Source organism: Anas platyrhynchos, chromosome 6, assembly GCF_047663525.1.
Source record: "Anas platyrhynchos isolate ZD024472 breed Pekin duck chromosome 6, IASCAAS_PekinDuck_T2T, whole genome shotgun sequence".
In the NCBI taxonomy this organism is placed as follows: domain Eukaryota; kingdom Metazoa; phylum Chordata; class Aves; order Anseriformes; family Anatidae; genus Anas; species Anas platyrhynchos.
This window is the reverse complement of record NC_092592.1, coordinates 13,017,623-13,037,959: the sequence shown is the minus strand read 5'-3', so window position 1 is coordinate 13,037,959 and position 20,337 is coordinate 13,017,623. Positions and strand designations below refer to the sequence as shown.

The following is a 20,337-nucleotide window of genomic DNA, read 5'->3' as shown; positions in this document are numbered from 1 at the left end:
CTTCCCCTTCACAAACCATGTGGTGCTCTCTAGAGCTAGCCCCCTTGCAGGGCAGGTGAGCGGGCTGCCACTGACTGCGAGATCACCAGAAAGCACCACTGACTGCCCCATCTCTCAGCCACGGCGCGAGCTGCCCAGGGCTCTACCCAGAGGCTCACAGGCATTAGTCTCCTTATTTGCAGAGAGCCAGCTGGATCTTGTGACCTATTTAAATAACAAGGCTTTGGAAAGAATCTCGATAGGCATGTTGTTTTCATCATGTCAGATCTATAGTTGTGAATAGCAGGAAACGAAAGACAGCTTAGAAACCAAAACTCCCCCTTCTCACTAAGAGTCCTAAAAGGGAAAGGCACAAGTGACTGATGCAGCCAGGTTATTTAACTGGTATGGCAGGAGTTGATTAGAATGATTTATTTCCACCTCATAAACCCACATGCTGCCTCCCTCTCTTTTGCCAATTAACAGTATTACTTAGCACTAATAGACTGCTTTCATTTTCAAGGGGCTTAGGAAGACGAATTAATCACCTCAACATGTCTGAAGGGAACAGATGGCAACGAAGTATTAACATTGCAATTTCACAGTTGGAAAAGCTCCCAAAAGAGGGGGCTAGCAGTGTCTGGAGGGCACCCGGCCCTGCTCCACGCTTGGAGCCAGGACCCCTGGTCTTGTTTCTGCCCAGAGACTCTGCTTTATTCTAACTGCACCACACATTGCTTCTCCTGAGCAAAGCTGCACAGTTTGTATCATTCCATCTTTAACGAGGAATAACATCCTTCCAGAAGGCCTCTTACCTCAGCATGTCTCCAGACAGGTCATTACTGCTTTGGATTTAAAAGACTAAATGTCTATCCAATAATGCAATTAGTCCAGCTTGCCATTATTTCTTACTGTCTATAAGCAGAGAAGCGATCAGGAAGAAATACATTCCTCAGGCCATACAGCAGAGATGCTTTTTTTCCTCTGAAACATCTGTGGTTACAGCTGGGCACAGGACAGCTGATTGCATTTTCCTCCCCACTCACTCCAGTCTGAGCGGACCAGAAGTAGCATTGCTCTGTGGGGCCTTTTGGCTCAGCTGCACAGGACACAATTTCTCAAGCTACATCCAGAAGTGAAGCTTATTCTAGCACAGATGTTCCTAAAGCAAAAGAGAAAAAAAAGGGTGAGATTTAAAAAAGGGTGAGATTTGTGGCCATTCTTAAAAGAACCAGCTCAGGATCCAGGCTGTAACAGCTAGCAACTGAAAGATCGCTTCCAGCAACACGAGGCCAAAAGCAAATTAAACTTGCCAGAGAAGACTGAATAAATAAAAGCAATGGTTTTAGAACTGGTGTTACACTGACTAAGCAACTCTTCAGGGTAGTTTTTTTTTTGTTGTTTGTTTGTTTTTTTTTGTTTGTTTTTTTTGTTTTGTTTTTTTGAATGAATTAACTATGAAAGGTTTTTATTTAAAGCATTAAGAAATGCAGTCTCTACTTCAGCTATTAACCCTATAGCCAAAGATGACCTCAAATTACACGTGTGCAACGATAATGAACTCGGTCAGTGACAAATGTCTGACAGGTATTGGCCTCTCCTCTGGGAACAGTAACAGTAAATATGGTGACATACCTCCTTTGTTACTATAATAATTGAGTGAAATTAATTATTATAACTTCTTCAGAGCTATTTTATCAGCATACTGATATCATCAGTCTGTGCTAGACCACTGACCTAAGCACCTCAGCCCATTATCAGTCCCATAGCCATCAAGCAGCATTTACAGTTCAGTCCTTCTAGAGACACCAGTTACCGTGCAGGGATGACTTACCGTATCTGGAACATTGCATTTGCAGGTGGCTGTTCCCATGTTTCAAAGGAAAGAAAGAGCACCATAGCCGAAGTGTTAAAGTTGCCAGTTCTGGAAACTGAGGATTTGTACCAAACGCAGGCCCAATTTAACTGTTTTTCAAACGGGCTCAAGAAAACAACACACTCCGATTTCACCCTTGCTTGACAAACATCTAGATTTAGCATAGATCCACTCAACTATAAATCTAGAACGTTTTCCTTATACTTTATATATAAGTAGAATGAAATGGATTTTGATTTTCCTAAGTTAGAAAGCATTCAAAAACAGAGGTAGTTCTCACATTTACAACAGTTAACATTTGAACAGAGATCTAACATGAAGAATATGTAAGTACAACCTGATTGTATTTCAATTAAAAAAGAATCCAAATGCAGTGAATCTTTTTTTTTTTTTTAAACATGCATTCACCATACAAATAAACCAACTTATTTTACCCACGTAGTTAACATTCAGATGAGTAGGGATTTTTTCCAAATGTGCACTAACATGTCTTGTATTTTAAACCTTTCCCAAATCATAGGAAATCCATAGATACAAACACTATTTTTGTTACCAACAGGTTTCTTGACAATTCTTTCACTTCAAACAGGCTCTGCGCTATATCTGTATTACAGTATAATAAAAGGTTTCTCAATGGGAATTTTTTGTTTGCTTTACAAAATTGTTTTGGAGAGAAAAGAAATCCTTAAGCTGCCTGAATGACTAAGGCACTCAGAACAAATAATCTTATTTTGAGCTGTACTTTGATGAAGACAAAATCAGACACTTGACATCAGATCAGATATGGAGCATAGGACTGGTGAACACCACATGCAAATTGTCCTCTGTGGCTTATGCCACAACAAAGTAACCGCTTCAGGACAGACACACATAAAAGGAACTCTCTGGAAATTACTTTTAATATAAGAAAAACAAGACTGCTTTTGAGTTGTAGGGTATGATAGTGTGACAGGCTATTATGAACAGCTTTTGTTTCGTGTCTTCAATAAATAAGCATTCGATACGTAATTCGCATTACATGAGTCATCTTTGGTAATACTTCATATTTGCATCAGTTGGTAAACATCAGTTCTGCACATTGAGGGTGTAATTCATCATAACTACAGACTATTTTGAAAGTTGCAGGAGCATCCTCCAACTACACATCAGCTTGCAAAGGGATGAGTTCAGGCTAGTAATAACAGTCACATCACAGAATTGTGTAGCAAAAGTTAGTTATTTGTAATACAGCATTCACCACTTTGTCATTTTGTCTACAGCTCAAGTGGGTTTACAGTCAGTATGAGCATAAATTAACAGCAAAGTAGCTACCGAAACTTAGCGAGCAGGATGGAAAGCTAAGAATTTTGATTAAAGCATCATTTCCTAACTCTGCTTAACCCTAAATTATTAAAATACGGAAAAAAAGTCAACATTATTTTAAAAAGATGCATCATTTATAAAAGGTCTTATTCCTTACAATATTATGTAAAACCAACATAGAAGAGTAAGGGCTACATTAAATACAGTCAAAGCAGTCAGATGACATGACAGAGACAACCCTACGTCCTCTGTTGTATTGCCCAACCGTGAGTTTTTCCTTGCTTTGCTGTGTAGCTGATGGCCACTGAACTTTTCCCACTTACCCCCAAGTGGATTGTCCACATGTACTTGTGTTCACACTTAAGAGCCAGCATTATTTATAATTGAAAAAAAAAAAAAAAAAGCATGGCTGTCCTACAGCTATGCTCACTCCACTGCGGTACTGGAACGAGTGCAACAGCTGGGGTATCTCAGGGAATGTATCATTGTTCTGAAGGGTCTTTTCTTCCCCATTTTATCAGATGTCGTCTCCTTATTGAAAGAATCCTCCTTTCTTTTCCCAGCCAGCTGAAGGGGCTCTGTCTGGAATTGTTCTATTTGAATCTCAAGATGTTTTTGAATGGCTAGGCCAAGGACCTCTGGATCCACAGATGCCCCGTACACTTCCCACGTCATTCCTTCATCATCCCATCTCACTTCACGTACAGGAGATTTGGGGGCCTCCAGGTCTTGCTGCTCCAGGTTCACCTCTGGGAACACGTGTGAGTGGCCTTCTGCTGCAGCTGCTGGGCTTGTTGCCACAGATTTGCATTCCATGGTGGGAAGAGTTTGTACCTCGGCATCTCTACGCTCAAGAGCTGCTTTTAGTCCTTTGGTTAGATCATTCACAGAGGTCATAGTCCACATATCCTTGGTTTTCATTACCACATCTGTGCCTTGATGGTTGCTAAAGGCAGCACAGGCAGCCTGTGCTTCTGGAGATCTTTCCTGCTGAGTGCAGTGCTGAGCATGCTGCAGTTGTTCTCCAGGAATGCTACAGCACTTCAGGACTCTCTTGGCATCCAGGCCTGATTCACTTACCGAAGACACAAGCTTAGGGTATGTCAGAATGTCTGAAGTAGAAAAGGAATGAAAATAGCCAGGGGCTGCCTGCTCTTTTCCTGACTCGCTAACCGAGCACACCAACCGCGGAACAAGTTGTATAGATGGTATGGGCAAAGAATGGCAATAGGCAGGGACGGTAGCATCTACTTTCAGACAGGAGTCCTGCCTTATATTACAGGGTGCTGCAGAGTTATGAACTGGCACCACCATCGGTGAGTATGCAGAGTTTGGAACATTACCATAAATCAGACCACCGTGAATAATCCCAGTGGCTTGACTGAACATTGTTCTGTTGGGGAAACCATTGCCAGGCATGTGGGGTCCAAGAACAGCACTGTGAAATGTTCCAGGATCTGTGTAAACGGTAGTGTTACGTGGAATACCACCGCTGTCAAAGCTATTTGTGGGTACTTTTTGGTCTGTAGGTATTGCTGGAAGGTGAGTCCCAAGGTTTTGAAAGTGAGATGTGTTTTCATTTGTTTCTGACGCATCTCTCTCTGACTGGAAAGACATCCTCGCCACTGATGGACCATGCTTGCTGCTGGAAGAACTTAGGCTGGAGTGAGTAGCGCTGGTTTCTACATGAGCAATGTAATTCTGCTGTTTGCAACTGCAAGTTAAGTCTGAGTGGCTTCTCTGAAGAGCAGTTCCTGGTTCTTCAATTTGGCGTGTGCTATGCTGGTGTACAGTGCAGGCTGAAGAAATATTCTCAACAGTGCTGCTCTTCACACACATCTTAGCATCACCCACTTCCCAGGATGCTGGGGACTGTTCAACGATAAGGAAATGGTTTGCAGGCTTAGTTCTGCTCTGTGAATTGTTATCAGGTGACAGATTGCTCATGGTTTGGACTACTGATCCATCCGGTACCATCAACCCAGACTGTGAGAAGGACCATCTTGGACTTGGCACACTCCTGGCATCACTCTCGTTTCCCAGGGTTTGGCAGACAGTGCTACTATGGCTTTTCCTAAGCTCCTGTTTGTTGCTTTGCGTTTCCTCTAAGCTTGACTGCCCAGAACAGATCAGACTCGAGGAGCTCTTTGACAGGGGGTGACTGTTGACATTCAAGAGACCATGACAAGTAGGACTCAGTGTGTCCCTGTGGGAATGAGTGTGGAGCTGGTGGCTGTCAGCTGACATGGCAAAAAGGAAGAATCTGCAAGAAATAGTGGAGGAGAAAAAGAAGCAGTTTAAGAAGGCAATACAAAAAAGTTCTCCTTGGTTTCTACCTTCTAAAAATAGTCATCCAAACTGTGCCAAGTACCATCTCCTTTGAATTTACTGGAGCCATTTTTGGGGACATACAGAGATATCGTGCAAGTTAAGCAAAGGCAGGTATGTTTTTAAACAAGACAGCTTTTGCCATGATGGTCATCAGCCAGCAACACTAACTGTACTGTCAAAACAAAGCAAAATACTCAGTTTTTAGTCTCTTGATGTTATCATTTCAAAAATTATTCAGTCACCACTGGATTTTTCAAATAAAAAGGACCTTGAGAATCTAAACAAATGAACAAGTTCTCCCTTTTTCCTTACCCTTCCTAGCAAGCTTCTTTCAATTCCATTTCGCAAGACCACCACTACATTAGTCAACTGTTTTATCAAGTAGTTCCCATACAGAAGATGTGGGCAAAACCATTTTGACCACCAAAAGGAGATGAGTCCTGCCAAGTTGGTGTGGAGTCAGTGCCAGTGTTCCCAGAACCGATAAAGCTGGGGAGCATAGGTCGAAGATACCCACCTGGCCCACAGCATGGTTCTCATGCCTTCTAGCTTACCACTGACATGATAGGAGGTGGCAGCAAAGAGGGATCATCCAGTGAAAGGCCAGAGGTGAAACTCCCCCAGGACCCACTGAGCTGGATGGAAAATCAGTTCTGTCCTATTTGTAGCACATGCAGCCACTGCTGGTGTTGGAAAACACTTGCTTCTACTGATTAGCATACTATCCTTTTGTTACCCTTCCAAATTGTTAGCGTGTGTGTTAACACACCCAATCTACCCAGATTTAGTAGTCCCCTTTTTGTTTTTTTCTCCAGTTGAATCAGGTTTTCCACTGTGAGTAGTCAACTCACATTCCTTTGGCATCAGATGTCTTGCATATTAAAATAACTTGCTATACAAATACTGGAAGTATACCTGTATCTATCTATACACAGACACATACATATCAAGCTCATTCTGTTGAGGAGAAAAATCTTGAGCATTAATTCTTTGCTTCAGATAAAGCTTCCAGGTCAAGTACTACTGGGTAATTTGCTGTGTCAAAGTATGGTGGGAGCCATAAGTTACCATTTTCAGAAGCTTTCCACCAGATGAGCTGCTCTATACATTCTGCATCCCTAGCAGAACTCCTATAGAAAAAGCTCACAATTTCTTGTGAACCATATTCACTGAGGAAACAAGTGTATGGAACAAGACAGCTATGTACACATGGAGGACAAAAGCACTCTGTAAACATAACAGGCAAGTTCACTCATAACACCAAGAGACCAGCAAGGGAGCACATTCAAACCTCTCAGTGAGGAGCTTTTAACATGATCCTTTTAATATGATATTTACAGGATCAGAGAGTCAACTGCCAACGTAACTGATAAAGAGCACACCTTTTGCTCCATCTACGAACCAAGTGCTCTTCTGCTGATCCAAACAGCCATCAGCGCTTACACTTGTGATTGTGTTTTCATTGCTAACTTTAGCAAGCTAGCAGTTCATCTTGAAAATTTCTCATTACTTGAGATCCACCTGGGCTGGCTATTTTTCATAATGAAATTGCTGTGAGCAAGACAACATTTCAAGTAACAGTGGGTGGAATCACTTCTCTGAGTAGAGTCTTGACGTGCACTTTGTAGCAGGGACTTGCGATTGGCAGCAATATCCTTTAGCATTAGGCTTTGCTCAAATTTGGACAAAGCTGTATGCCAAAAAAGGCAATTTCCCCTCCTTCATTCATATTTGTTCAGTTAGAAGTTAAACTCATTATGGACTGCAACCACAGCAAGCCTGCTCTATTTGTCACGCAGCCTCTCTGGCCTGTGGGACTCCACCAACTGGTGGCGTCCAGGGATGCCAACATTAAAAACACCCCCACAAACGCCAACAACAAAAGTATATTTTCTTCTAGGTATGAAATGTCAGATTCCCGGGTGAAAGGCGCTGCTGAGTGCAGCTGCAGTCAAGAGCAATCACTTCTTGCCAGGCTGGCTATTGCTATATTTCTATGAGTTTTTCAAAAGCCTCCACAAAATTTCCCCCTACACTTAGAAGAGAAGCACAAGCTGGGAAAGGGACAGTTTTAAAATACTTCAATCATCCCCTCCTCCAGAATGTTATCTATCCTGCAGCCACTTACACTTACGGGTATAGTCTGCCACATAGAGTTCAAAGGAGTCAATAGGATTAAACACCAGAGCATAGCTGTCTGCAAGGTGAAGACCTTATATTTAATCTCTTTACAAGATAACACCTGCAAAGGCTCTCACACACTTGGATGAAATGACATTTACTAATGAATATCCTGTAACAAATATTGAGTCTCAAGCGAAAGAAAACTTCAAACATAACCTGCTGTAAATGCTATAAGGCTATGGAAGCTTTAAAGAGCTCTCTCAGAAAGTTGACAAGATTTAAATGTGTATGCATACGTAGGTAACAAGATCTGTGCTTTACATAGCATTTCTGCAGACACCTGTGTAACTAGAGCTGATGCAAATTTCAGTTTGATTCATCATCTGAATGAGAAGCAGAAACATTCTCCTGAATGACACAGTCCAGTTTTCATTGCACCCATATAGACTCCTACTGCAGCTGAAATTATAACTAAACATGGGCCAATGCTACATATCTTACACATGTACCAATACATATATAACAGCATAATCAACAGGTATCAATGCCATTTGAATGTCATCTTTGCTCAGATACACAAACGTTCCTCCATGCTAGCACAAATGTAACTATTACCCTATGACTTTTGGACCTTAAAAACCAATGAGCACACACTAGTTCAGCAGAACAGCACCTCAGCAGGTACTTTAGGACATAGCTAAGGATGGGGAAAAAAAAAGTGAAAAAGAAAAAGCCCCATTGAAACAAGATGAATCAGCTTCCTTCACAATAATGCACTTCTCTGTCATGTTGAAATCCAAACTCACATTTTCACACACAGCCTGAACATTTCCCCATTTATAGGCCACCTATTGCTTTCCCCCCTCTACTGCCTGTTCCCTTCCTACTCTTGAGAGACCTACAAGCCCTTACACAACCAGTACATTTTGCCCACCTGGCACAGGCAGGGCTGTGAGATAGACGTGCCCACATGGAGCTCTGGAAAAGGCAATACAGAACAAACGTCTGGTAGACCTGGCCTTTGCTCACCTCTGCTGCAGCCAAGTGTTCCCAATACATTTCACATTAGCGTGAGTGCACACACAACTGTGTCACAAACTGCATCTACTTCTTGACCCAGATTTTTTTTTTTTTTTAAACTGGCTCAGCACTCACTACATCAGATCATCAATCCAGCTGAACATCCAGCCGCACTTATCACTGATGGCAGCAGAGGAAGGAAACAAAGACCATCCCCTCTGAAGAAACACTTACCACTGCAACAAGAGCAAACCCACACAAGTGGTGTTTTTCTTCCTAAGACTCTGGCAATTACATGCAATTCTGTACCTGCCTTCCCAAACATCTTCATTTCACATGCACAATGCTGGAGCTGATTCCCCAGAGCATGCAAAAACTCACATGTACATAAGCCTCCCTAGAAGAGGTGGCACAACAATGCATGCACACACACTGGAGATACCATCCTTCCTACATGAGTACAGGCAGACAGCATCCAGCTGATGGCTTCTGAGAAGTGGAAGGAGCAGACATGTCTGGGTGTGTACACCAACAGTCAGTTATTGCCTATCAGGGAGGAGCTGGAGACAGATGCTGAGAATGGTGCAATGCTTGTTTAAAAAGCAAGCAAAATAAAAATCAAAATGAGGAACACTCTCTGCAACAATTTTATAGTCATGCAGTGCCACTGCATTTTGTGTCTTTTGTGTATTTCCAGCTAACCAGGAAATGGATTACCCGTGTGAAACATGAACACAAACACAGCTGACTTGGGTACTTACAGACCTGGAACTTCACACACATTGGGTGAAGACTGCTTTGCTTAACTTTGTTGTTTTATTGTTTGTTTTAAGGAAATTCTTCATTTCTAGGACAGTAATCATATTCAAAAATACCTATAGTATATTCTGAGATGAGCTGAGATTTTCATTTGAAAATTCAAAGGAAATCTGCACCTGAATATGCAAACAAGAAAGCATGAACTTTGAGGCAAACACCCTGCTATGAATATATAGAAAATTGTTAGACAAGCAGAGAAAGGATTAGGATAGAAATGGAATTAACATCCACTATTTTTGGCTTAGCTTCAGATAGCTTATGAGGGGATCTAGTCTGCTTTCACTAATTCCACTGAACTACTTTAAAGCAACAAATGTGTATTTTGCTATGACTTATGATTAAAGTTGCGACCTATTTACTGCACTAGGAAATTCAGTCTCAGAATATTAAATACTATGTATGTCACCAATTGAAATATTCCATGATAGGTTAAATACCATTTTCAAATTCTTCAGCATTTTTATATCGCATGCACATACTTTTAAGTAAAATTTTGACAACAAACAATTGGATATAAAAAGAGGAGTAGTTCTTTATGATCATGTCAATATACAGACCAAGCTTTTATGTAATATGTAATATCACACGATATTTCAGTATGATCATATTTAGCTCCTGCATCATGTATTTGCTAGTGACTGCTTTCTTCCCTGCATTGGCCTTCCTGGTCCTACAGTCAGGAAAAAAAAAGCTATTTTTTTTTAGAAGCATCAGAAGAAAATTCTTTTGTCATCTAATGTTCTGTTTTTAAAACTAGCATCTAACTACAAAATAAGTGACAAAAACAGGGTCTGCTACAGAGCTGAGAGCATTAATAAGTACGTGTGGAATTTGGAAGAGCTGGGTGATTTGATCCATACCAAAAGTTTAGGATGACAATTGTTAATTGCAGGTACTAGACAAGACCCTTCCATGGTAAGCAGCAGCACTTTCTAAGAAAACACAAAACATTAAGAGGTTGCTAGGTCTTTGCAAGAAATTCACTACTTCCTTTGTATCATTCCAGGGCCCCACTATGCACTGGCACTTGCTAACCTGTACAATAATCTGCTGTATAAGATAAACACAGAATTTCTGCAATAGCACCATTCTACAAGACAAACACATGCATGTTTTATACCAGAGGAATAGTGTGATTTTAATTAACTTACAAGATTTACTCGAATAGAAGGCTGCTGTATCTAGGTTCTTAACTCTGTTTAATCTTATTACAGACACCATGGTTATAAATTCGAAAAGGCAAGACTAGCCTTTAAAATAATGCGACTTTCATTCCAACCTAAGTGACAGCTGTCAGTTAGCCATAAACATTGCCTGAGACACAATTCAGCACACACAGAAAACTCAACTTCTGCTTAAATAGTCAAGTTACCTTGTGTACCAGAAGCAATGCAGCATGTTCACACTGTGTTCTCTTCAGGCCTGGCATTTTAAGCAATGCATCCTCATCGTTAGTGTCTATAACTGAACTTCTGAGATAGAGTTTACCATAGGCAAATTATGTAAAAAGAAATGTTTTCTAATAAAACATTAATTTCCTGTAGAACTATACTCATTTTAAAGAGACTCATACCAATAAAATTATAAGTTTTAGTATGGTCATATCTAAAAATTTGGTCCTGCCTGCCCACACTGCAAATTAGTGATAACTTGCACAAGGTAAGAAAGATCTACCTGTTCTGCATTTACATGAAGATTGGCGTGCTATTTGATAATACTTCATAAAACCTAGGAGTCTTCCTTCCTTTACCCCCCTTGAAGAAACAGTCCATTAACAGTAATCATTAGCATCGCTTGTTGGGTGGGGGAGAGTCAAACCACTCAAAAGGCATTGGCAAAACAGGATTAGCCATGTTAAAAAGCTTAAAGATTCAAGTGTCTGGGATTAGTTTTTGTCCTTTTAATTGTTATTTTATTTTGGTAAGCTATAAGGGAAAGGAAGAAACAGAGGAGTTGGAAAAGGGGAAAAGATCTTCCTCATCAAGGAACTTTGAGGATTTTATCTAAATTCTGTAAATACAACTAAATCAATGCACCTAGATTAATACAGAATCAGGTTGAGACCCCAATTACTTAACCTGTAATCCATCATCTTCCCTTAGGCTTTCCATTTTGGAATGGCATTGTATGTTGACTATGTCTTGCTCAGTTAAATCTGCTAATACCTTCTTCTTAGTATTTTGTGTCATCTTGTAATTCTTCCAAGTATTAGTCAGTTCTAGAAAACAGACTGATCTGGGTATCTACAAATACCATCATATGCACATAACAAACAAGTGCATACTGCGTATATGAATGGGATTATTTTTCAGTTCTGACAGTACATTGCTGCTTTCCCTGCACCACAAGGAGCACTGGTGACAGCGATGATCACCAGAGCTCCCTTGTAGGAGGCAGAGTACATTTGACAGGCTAGAAAACACAAGAGCAGAAGAGTTATGACACTCGGTACTCATCACATCTAAAGCATAAATCGCATATATTTTATATTCATATAAACTGACTATTCACAGCTTCTCTTTCATTTCTGTTAGTTATCATTTTGCTTGTCAGACTCTGCTTAAAATTCTCAGCCCTGACTTTGTCTTTCCACCAGCTGAAGCTAAGCAGTCTGGACAGACACCTCTGTGTGTGGCAACAAGAAGAAGTACCCTTTTACTGGAATTGCTGAACTGTAGCTATTTCCTTATGTAAGACCCAAGCAGAGACCTCTTCTCCCAAACACTAAAGTTACCACGGGTAGCCTTGTCACCAGTGACCTCACCAGAGGATAAATTAATTACCATGTCAGAAATAAGCAGGTTCAAACATTTGTTCATACGTATGCCTCCAGGCAACATAACAAGACCAGTGTGTCCACAATTACCTACAAAAATGTCACATAAGAGGATGAGCATTCCCTTTTAAAAACATCAGGCACAGCCCGTAGCCCTTCTGGGGAGTTCTGCCACAAACAGTTGTAAAAGCGAGCTGCATGTTATTTTGGGAATCGGTCTTAGTTCTTATTAATGTACTTATCCTCTGAAGTGGGTAAAACTCAGCTGTTAGATGGGATCAGGAAAGAGAAATTCAGTAGCCTGAGGCTGAACCCTAGATACCAGCAGGCTACAAAGTTGTTTACATCACTGCACACTTGAAAGAATTTAAGCACTTAGAGGCAGTAAATCAACATTCAGAACCAAGCCCAAGAAAAATAAAAGGCTGAAATGGCCTTGGCAAAGTCTGAGCCAGGAAAAAAGAGCTGGGAAGTCTAAATTCTAAAACAAGATTGCCATGGGAGATAAGGCTGAGAAGTATGAACCAAAAGGAGGCTATATTTATGATAATTACAGTGGAATTCCCGAGGAGAATTCACACTGGGCTGTAAACAACTTATTGGGAAACCAGAGAGGGGTATCACAAGGGAGGCACATGTTGGGATGCAGCCCCGCCACCACCACACAATGCAGTGCGCAAGCCTGCGTCCTCTTCACCACCTTTCTTTGTTTCATCATCTGTCCCAGAAACAATGTTAAAGATCTGCTTAGGATTTTGGTATTTTTTAGAATAAACTTACATGCAAAACATTACTGCCACTGTATCTCCTTGTACACACAGACCTATTCCACTGTACAACCTGACAGAGCTAAAACACCATGAGACACTGTACAGTTGTGCTTGATGCTTACTGTTAATATAGTGCCAGTTCAATTTTTCAAAGCTCACCTTTTCAGTCAAAAGAGTTAGAACTTAAATTACGAATGGAATATGCTGATATGCTCATGGAATCAGATGGTTTCAGCAGCTGGGGCTTTAAAAAAAACATCAAGTATGATGAGATCAGGCAACAGTGACCTAGAATCATACTTACAGTGAACACTGTGCCTACAGAAGTGGTACATTAATAAAATTGCCTTGTTGGTTGAAGCAGAACAGAATTATGCAAAATGAAACTGTTAATTCAACTGCCAAACCTATGCTAGTAAGAACTGCTAGCTACTGATATCTGCTGCTATTGCAGAAGTCATATGAGAAAAATATTTCATTATTTCTTTAGGAATTAATCTTTAATGAACAGAATTTGCAATGACCTATCTACATTTGGTTTTATTTCAAAGAGACAGACGTGAGCGAACTTTTTCCTCTTCATTGCAGAGGATCAAAACCTATTTCATCACATGTATGAATTTGGAGGGGTCAGGGTCAGGCTGGTATCAAATGACTCATCCTCCTCAGAGCTCCCTTTTTGGGTCCACTCTTCAGCTGCAAACAGCATGCCTCCACAGCAATCCCACTGATCTGCAACTGTGTAAAAACACATGGCTATGGCTTGTTCAGCAAGCCTCTACCCACCAGAGGCCCAACCCTGCAAACTGCATGGATCACGGTTGCTTGTGAAGCATCACGAACATCATAATCATACAGACAATCAAAAGTCCAGCTACAGTCTACTTCCAGTCTCACAGCAAGGGAATACAGCTGCATATTAATGCAACCTGCTTACGAAGCCAGCAGTTCACACATCACAGTGAACAAAAAATCACCCATACTGGCTAAGTGATTAAACTATCTCCTTGTAAATTCGTGTGTCAGAGTAGACAATACTCAAATCATCTCTGCTGTTTGCTTGAAAGCCTAATAGGAACAGATAGAGGAAAGAGATGAAATCAGCTTGGCTTAGCTTCCCTGCCATATGGATATCCAAGCTTTAACTTCAGGATTCAGCACTGTGGTTAGTTACTTCTGATTAAGAAGAGCACGAAGATACTAAGACACTCCACCCTGACAAATTAACATGCATCTGACACTTAAAGCTCTGTCACAACCTGTGTGAGTTGATGGACAGTTACGTGTGTGCTCTGTGCTGCCTGGAAGGTGGTGGCCCAAGCACACAGCTGAGCCTTTATCTGATATGCCCAGCCTCCTAAAAGAGCAAGACAACTGACTTCTAGATCATAAAAATAACAATTTATATGATTAGAAAGAGGAAACAATTGCCTTCTGCTTCTGTCTACTGACATAATTGTATGACCTTGAGCAAGTCACTCACTTTGTGACTCAGTTTATTCATCCGTGACTCAGGGATTAGATACAGAAGCCCCTGATGTAAGAATCTAAGGCTTAATTCATGATTGCAGAGCACTCTGAAATCCCAGGATGAAAGATACTAAATATAAGACATTGAGAAGATATTCTGTGGGTTCTTTCAGAATATTTGGTTTGAAACAAATAAACAGAGCATCTCTTTACATGAAATTCTTGTTGCACTTGCAGAAAACTCATCTAACTGGTCCAGTTCAGCTACTATGTGTCTGTGAAGCATCTGCTCATAGCACCTCCTCTTCCCAGCATCAGGCCAGGACAAGTAATCTTAAGGATTCCAAATACATAAAGCCACTATTAACAGCAGTTTTATGTCACTAAAACCTATGTAATTTCTCAAATAGGATCACGTATATGTTAAATATCATATAAGATATATGATATGCATGCTAGTATCAGCTACATCATGCAGCAATGATTTACTGTAAGTAAATTCATTATACCTTTATAAGCAGAACTGACAACTGGAGATCATGTTGTCCTGCAGAGCTTCATTCACTTGCATGCTTTCATTTACTGTGATGATTATTCTCATGAAAATCTCCGGCAGGAGCTACGGAAGATTCTGTGACAAATTTAAGGCTTTGATTCACACTGCAAGTTGTCTTTTCCATATACTTAAGCTGGACAAGACTTGACAATCTCTTTCCAGACAGAGAAGTGGTAATACACATGTTCACAAAGGAAAAGGACTAAAAAGAAGTCTATTAATTTATACTTTTAACATTGCTAAAAGTTCCTTTTTTCCTACTGTAGCATAAGCTAGCATATGCTAGCTTTGAAACCATACAAGCAAAGAGTAGAGCAGGAACTGAAGAATAAGTTTCCTTTTCAAAATTGGTATTTCATCACAACTAGTAGTTATTATGCCATTCTGTGATGTCTCAAAAAAAAAAAAAAAAAAGTAACTGTCCCAGTTACTCTGTGGTCTAATCAGACTTAGGCGGGCAAACGTCTAAACAGGGAACATCTCTCTACTCTCTCAGGACCAAGAGAGGGGAAGAAAAAAAAAAAAAAAGCACTGGAGCTTGGGTAGAGGAGGGGTTTGTGCTCACAAAATGCTATCCAAAGCTTGTTTGACACCAAACACTACAGGGGAAAAAAAGACACAGAAAAGAAGCAGACTAAAGCTTGCAAATATTTTCTAAATCCAAGCATGTAAAGAACTTCCTCAAGAACGTATACTTACACCCTTCTCTGTGTAAAAAAAGCAAGTGTCCCCTCCTCTTCCCTAATCTCAACCACAAAATGAGCTGTGGAAGTCTCCACTTATTAACATTTAGCAATGTCAGGAACACAAAACATTGAGGTATAAAGAGAGCGACCCAGGAATTGCAAGACAATGCAGGTTCTGGTGATTACCAGGGTAGAGGAAGATCCCACCTGTACCACCTAGACAGTTAAGCATCTCCTGTTATCTGCTAGCAACAAGATACCAATTATGAAGAGCTGTGACATCTGTTAAAGAAATTACTTGCTTTTCAAACATTTGTTTGAACATATTCAAGACCCCAGTAAACAAAAGCCTAAGAAAGCTGATCTAGCCTTACAGCCATCTCTGCTTTGAGCAGGAGTTGAAGTAGATGAGGTCCCAAGGACTCTTCAAAACTGAATGATTCAATTATTTTTGTTTCCATTCTTTTGTGTTTCCATCTGTCATTGCCAATGCGAAGCTTCTCATCTTGTGTCTCAAGCTGGAATGTGCGACCATTCTGCAATATTAAACCATTTGTTTAACAGTTGGGTGGAATCTGCAGCTTTTACTGAAACAAGGTAAAACAAAAATGAGTTTTGAAGGGAACCCCAAAAGGGATCCCTGTATTATATGGCCAAGGTGATACATATGCAAGAGGCAATGAACTCCAAAAATTTATTTTCCAGTGTGTTAATACTTTTCTTCTTGCAAAATCAACAAAAGCACTTAACTCTTTCCATAGTTTAGAGACCATTCAGAACCAAATAAAGCTGCTGAAATGAAATACATCTTTTCCCTTAACAATATGTTAAGGCACTTAGCCACCCTGTACATTCACTCAGTCACAAACTCTGAACATCCTAGCAGATCCTTGGCAAGAAGCAATAAAATATTTTTAAAAGCCTAGAAACAATACAGTTCAGAAGAGTTAGGATGGTTTTGGACATTGTTTCTCCAATTTCCACTTCAGGTTCGCATAGTTTGAGTCAAAAAGGAAGCTGAGATGTCCAATTCAGCTTAGATGAATTGAGTTCCATCAGTCTTATGCACTGTTGACTGGAGTAAAGCTTCTGCAAGCCAAATGTAGGTCTTACATCTGCTCAATCCCATTAACCTTCATTTGCACACTGAGGTATGCCCTTGCTGAAGCTTAATTAGCAAATATTCTGCAGATACAGAAAGACTCCCACTCCTTTCTCTGTTTCATATCAAATCCATGGTGCTTAAGAGTTAAGTGATAACTTGTGAAGACACACAGCTTAAAGATGCACAAAGAGGGACAGACAATTTCAAAGGTGATCTTTCTTATGATGCTTTGTAGGTGCAGAATGACACTTGGAAATAACTCACGTGTTCATGCTCACACTGAACACCGTGCTGGCAAAGACCTGGCTGATGTGGATTTCATTTAGCTAGCCTGTACCTATTCCCATGTTCTAAGCAAATACATATTCCTAAGCAGTCCCCAAGTGGTTTTTTGGAGGTTCCTATTGCTGAATGTAATTGCCCTGAGTGGGACTTCATTCTGAAAATCTTTAAGAGCTTTAGTAGAGGAAGGAGACCACTTTTCCAACAACCTACTAAAGAAATGAAGGGTCTTGCTGCAGGACAGTTCTTCACACATATATGAACTATCAGCTGTGTAGCTTCAGAGTAATTCAATAGTTTTAATGCATCCATAAGAAATCTTGCAAAGATCTTAACCAAAGAATGCCTCATTGAAAATCTCTCAGTATCCCTCATTGTGTTCTCATTGCATGCCTCCTGCAGATATTCCTAACCTCTGTACTGCTTTTTTCATTCCCCCTGCTCTTTTTGCTTTTACAGAAAAAAAACCAAAAACATCAGCATTCCCTGGGAAATGTACCTGACTACTCTACATGTACTTTCAAGTAAGCACCAGTGATGTTTTCTTAGGAAAGGAAATCAACATGAACTCCTACTAGGGAAATACAAGCAGCATCAGGTGTTATCATAAACACTACTTTCTACATGCCCATGTGCAGAGTAACTTAGAATATAAATCCTCTTTTGCAAAGGCTAATTTTTTTATTCCCGTTCTCTTCCTCCATATTTTTCTTATTCCTGTACAATGAAACTGCAAGGATTCACCAAAAGGCTAGTGCTCATAAAACCCATGGAAAGCTTCTTTCCTAGACTGCATTCTCCTACAAGGTGTAAAACAGCTTGCAAACACAAATGCAAGGGACCCATCAAACACACTCCATTTTCATTTTAAAAACATTAAGTATAGGGGAAAGGAATGTAAAATTCAGCCTGTAATCTCCAGAAGAGTTGCTGAAGAGGGAAGAGGATTCTGCTGCTGTTCTGCACAGAACTAGCTAGCCTGCCGACAGGTATAGCATTATCTCACTGATGCAGCGAATACTTCTGCTCACCTGGAATGTTTTAAAGCTACCTCTGATTTACATAATTTTGCCATTGCTCTAAACAGAAAGAATACTAAACTTTAGAACTATAGTGATCATAAAGAACAATTTATGTCTGTTGCACTCTCCCTCATACATTCTTTTTTCCAAAGTTGATTTTGAGAACATGTAGTTTATCATGGAAGGAAAAATGCAGATTTGGAGCGGTTAACTAAAGGGGAGTTATCAGATTTGGTAATGTAAACCAGCCCAAATACCACTACACTGTACAGAATTTACTGCTCTTGTTGTTTATGCAATCCTAGGTAAGTACCAACATCTAGACTCCAACTACAACTTTCTAGATAGAGTACAAGTACAGCTAAGATAAAACACATGGGTGACAAAAATCAACAAAACCAGAGAACTGTATTTATGGAGTGACTGAGCCATGACATGGAAAACATGAAGCCCTCAACAAAGCCACCATCATAAAGGAAACCTTCCCCAGACCTAATTCTTTTACACATAGACCCCATGCACAGGTCTTTGAGCTCGGACCTTACTGCAATCTTGGTCCTGCAACCATTCAGACACTTGCTTAACCTTAAACATGCAAAAAAAACTATGGGCAGGCTTTAATCAACATATCGGTGAGGATATCACTGATATTTTTGTATTGGCTGATTACTTTGAAATAAGAGTCACTGGAAAAGAGATAGATTTTGATCTTTATATGGTCCATCTTATTTAGGCACAAGCTCAACATATTACATATTTATCCAGTTGGCACCTTCCATCACCTGTCATGCTTAGAGTTCTCTAAGTAGAAGTAACTGCTTGTTTTCCCTCTCCTTTTTAAACCTCTTCCCCAAAATCCAGAAGAGCACCAGCACAAACTGTTACATTTAATCACAGGTTGTAATCCACAACATACAGAAGAAACAGTCTTCTGCTACGGTTTCTGATTTAAAATGTTGACTGTAACGACAACTAAAAGCCAAACCAAATCAAACCTTCAACTTTAAAAAAAATAAAATGAAAATTTGAGAGAAAATTTCATTGGTCATCCTAAATAGTGATTGATCATCTATTTAGTAAAGCATAAAAACAGAGCTGATATTCAGAAGACACTGAAATATTTCTCAGTTTTTCTTTCAGTATCAGATATTAACATCTTAGGAATTTTTAAAAAAGACGTGTTATCATTGTTTATAGTTGGAAAATAAAAGAAACCAGATTAGTACAAACTAACAATTTAAAGCTATACAAAATCTAGAAATACAGTAACAAGTATATTCTACAAACACATGCTAAAAGGCGTACACATACACACCTAAGTTAAAGACACAAGCACAGAAAAACACCTTCTGCACAACGACGTTAAATTTGATCAAAGCTCAGAGCCTAGGTCCCTCTTTTTAGTAGAACTAAAAACTACGATTTCCTTTGCTTTTCAAGTCCAGCTATTTCAGTCCCCTGCTGCCAACACAGCACTTACAGAAGCCTGGGTCTGTCTCTCTGCAGCTCCTCTCCCTTCCCCTCATCTGCTTTGTTACTCTCAAAGACCTGCTGGCAAAACAGAGAGGATTCGGTGTCCTTACAGGAGGCGAGAGACCGGGCAGTGCCTGACTCCTGTGGTCCTTACCTTCCCGCTACTCAGAGACTGCGCATCCAGCTTCCCTGCCCAAGTTACTTGGAGGGGATTTGAAATTGATGCTCAGAAATGTAATGAGAATGAAAGCCAATAGAGTTCAGATTTCCTTTAGAAACTGGGCTCCTTGATCTGCCTGATGCTGTTGACACTAAGGTAAGCATTTAAGGAGAAGGAGGGGAGATTGTTAGAGAGCATCAAAGGCAGGAGACTGGTAGATGGGGTTTCCTACGCCTAGAGGTGACGCCCCTTCCTGCCTCCCCCCTTGGCTGGAAAGGAAATAAAATGGAGCCTAGGAGGGAGGGAGAGAGATAATCCTGCAGCTTCATCTGATTAGAGAAACTGGGCCTGTGCAGAGCCCGCAATGCCGACAGGGAAGCACAGGGAGGGGAGGCAAAGAGGCAGGAAGAGGAGGAGCAGAGGGAAAGGAATACAAATGATAGGGAGAAAAACGATAAAAGCTATACAAAGAAGCCAGCACCTGGACCAAGCTATCCTGGACGTGTTCAATTTCAACCCTCACGGAAATGTGAAAATACCAGTAGGATATACCCGCTGCTTCTAGTAATCCAGAACATTAAAAAAG

General features: G+C 40.4%; 1 protein-coding gene across 2 annotated transcripts; it reads right to left on the bottom strand.

Moving 5' to 3' along the window:
• Window positions 1-2,736: 2,736 nt before the first annotated feature.
• Window positions 2,737-20,162, bottom strand: GPRIN2 (G protein regulated inducer of neurite outgrowth 2). Of its 2 annotated transcripts, none has more exons than XM_021276788.4 (2): window positions 19,746-20,162; window positions 2,737-5,420 (listed from the first exon to the last, which is right to left on the bottom strand). In XM_021276788.4, the coding sequence occupies exon 2, from the start codon at window positions 5,402-5,404 to the stop codon at window positions 3,584-3,586; it is 1,821 nt and encodes a 606-aa protein (XP_021132463.2). In that variant the 5' UTR covers window positions 5,405-5,420; window positions 19,746-20,162; the 3' UTR covers window positions 2,737-3,583. The 2 variants fall into 2 exon arrangements, with proteins under 2 accessions (XP_021132463.2, XP_021132464.2); XM_021276789.4 differs by lacking the exon at window positions 19,746-20,162 and adding an exon at window positions 19,599-19,737.
• Window positions 20,163-20,337: the final 175 nt, after the last annotated feature.

Bases quoted from the DNA above. Each gene is read 5' to 3' on its own strand.
- GPRIN2 (XM_021276788.4), bottom strand. From the start codon at position 5,404: ATGTCAGCTGACAGCCACCAGCTCCACACTCATTCCCACAGGGACACA.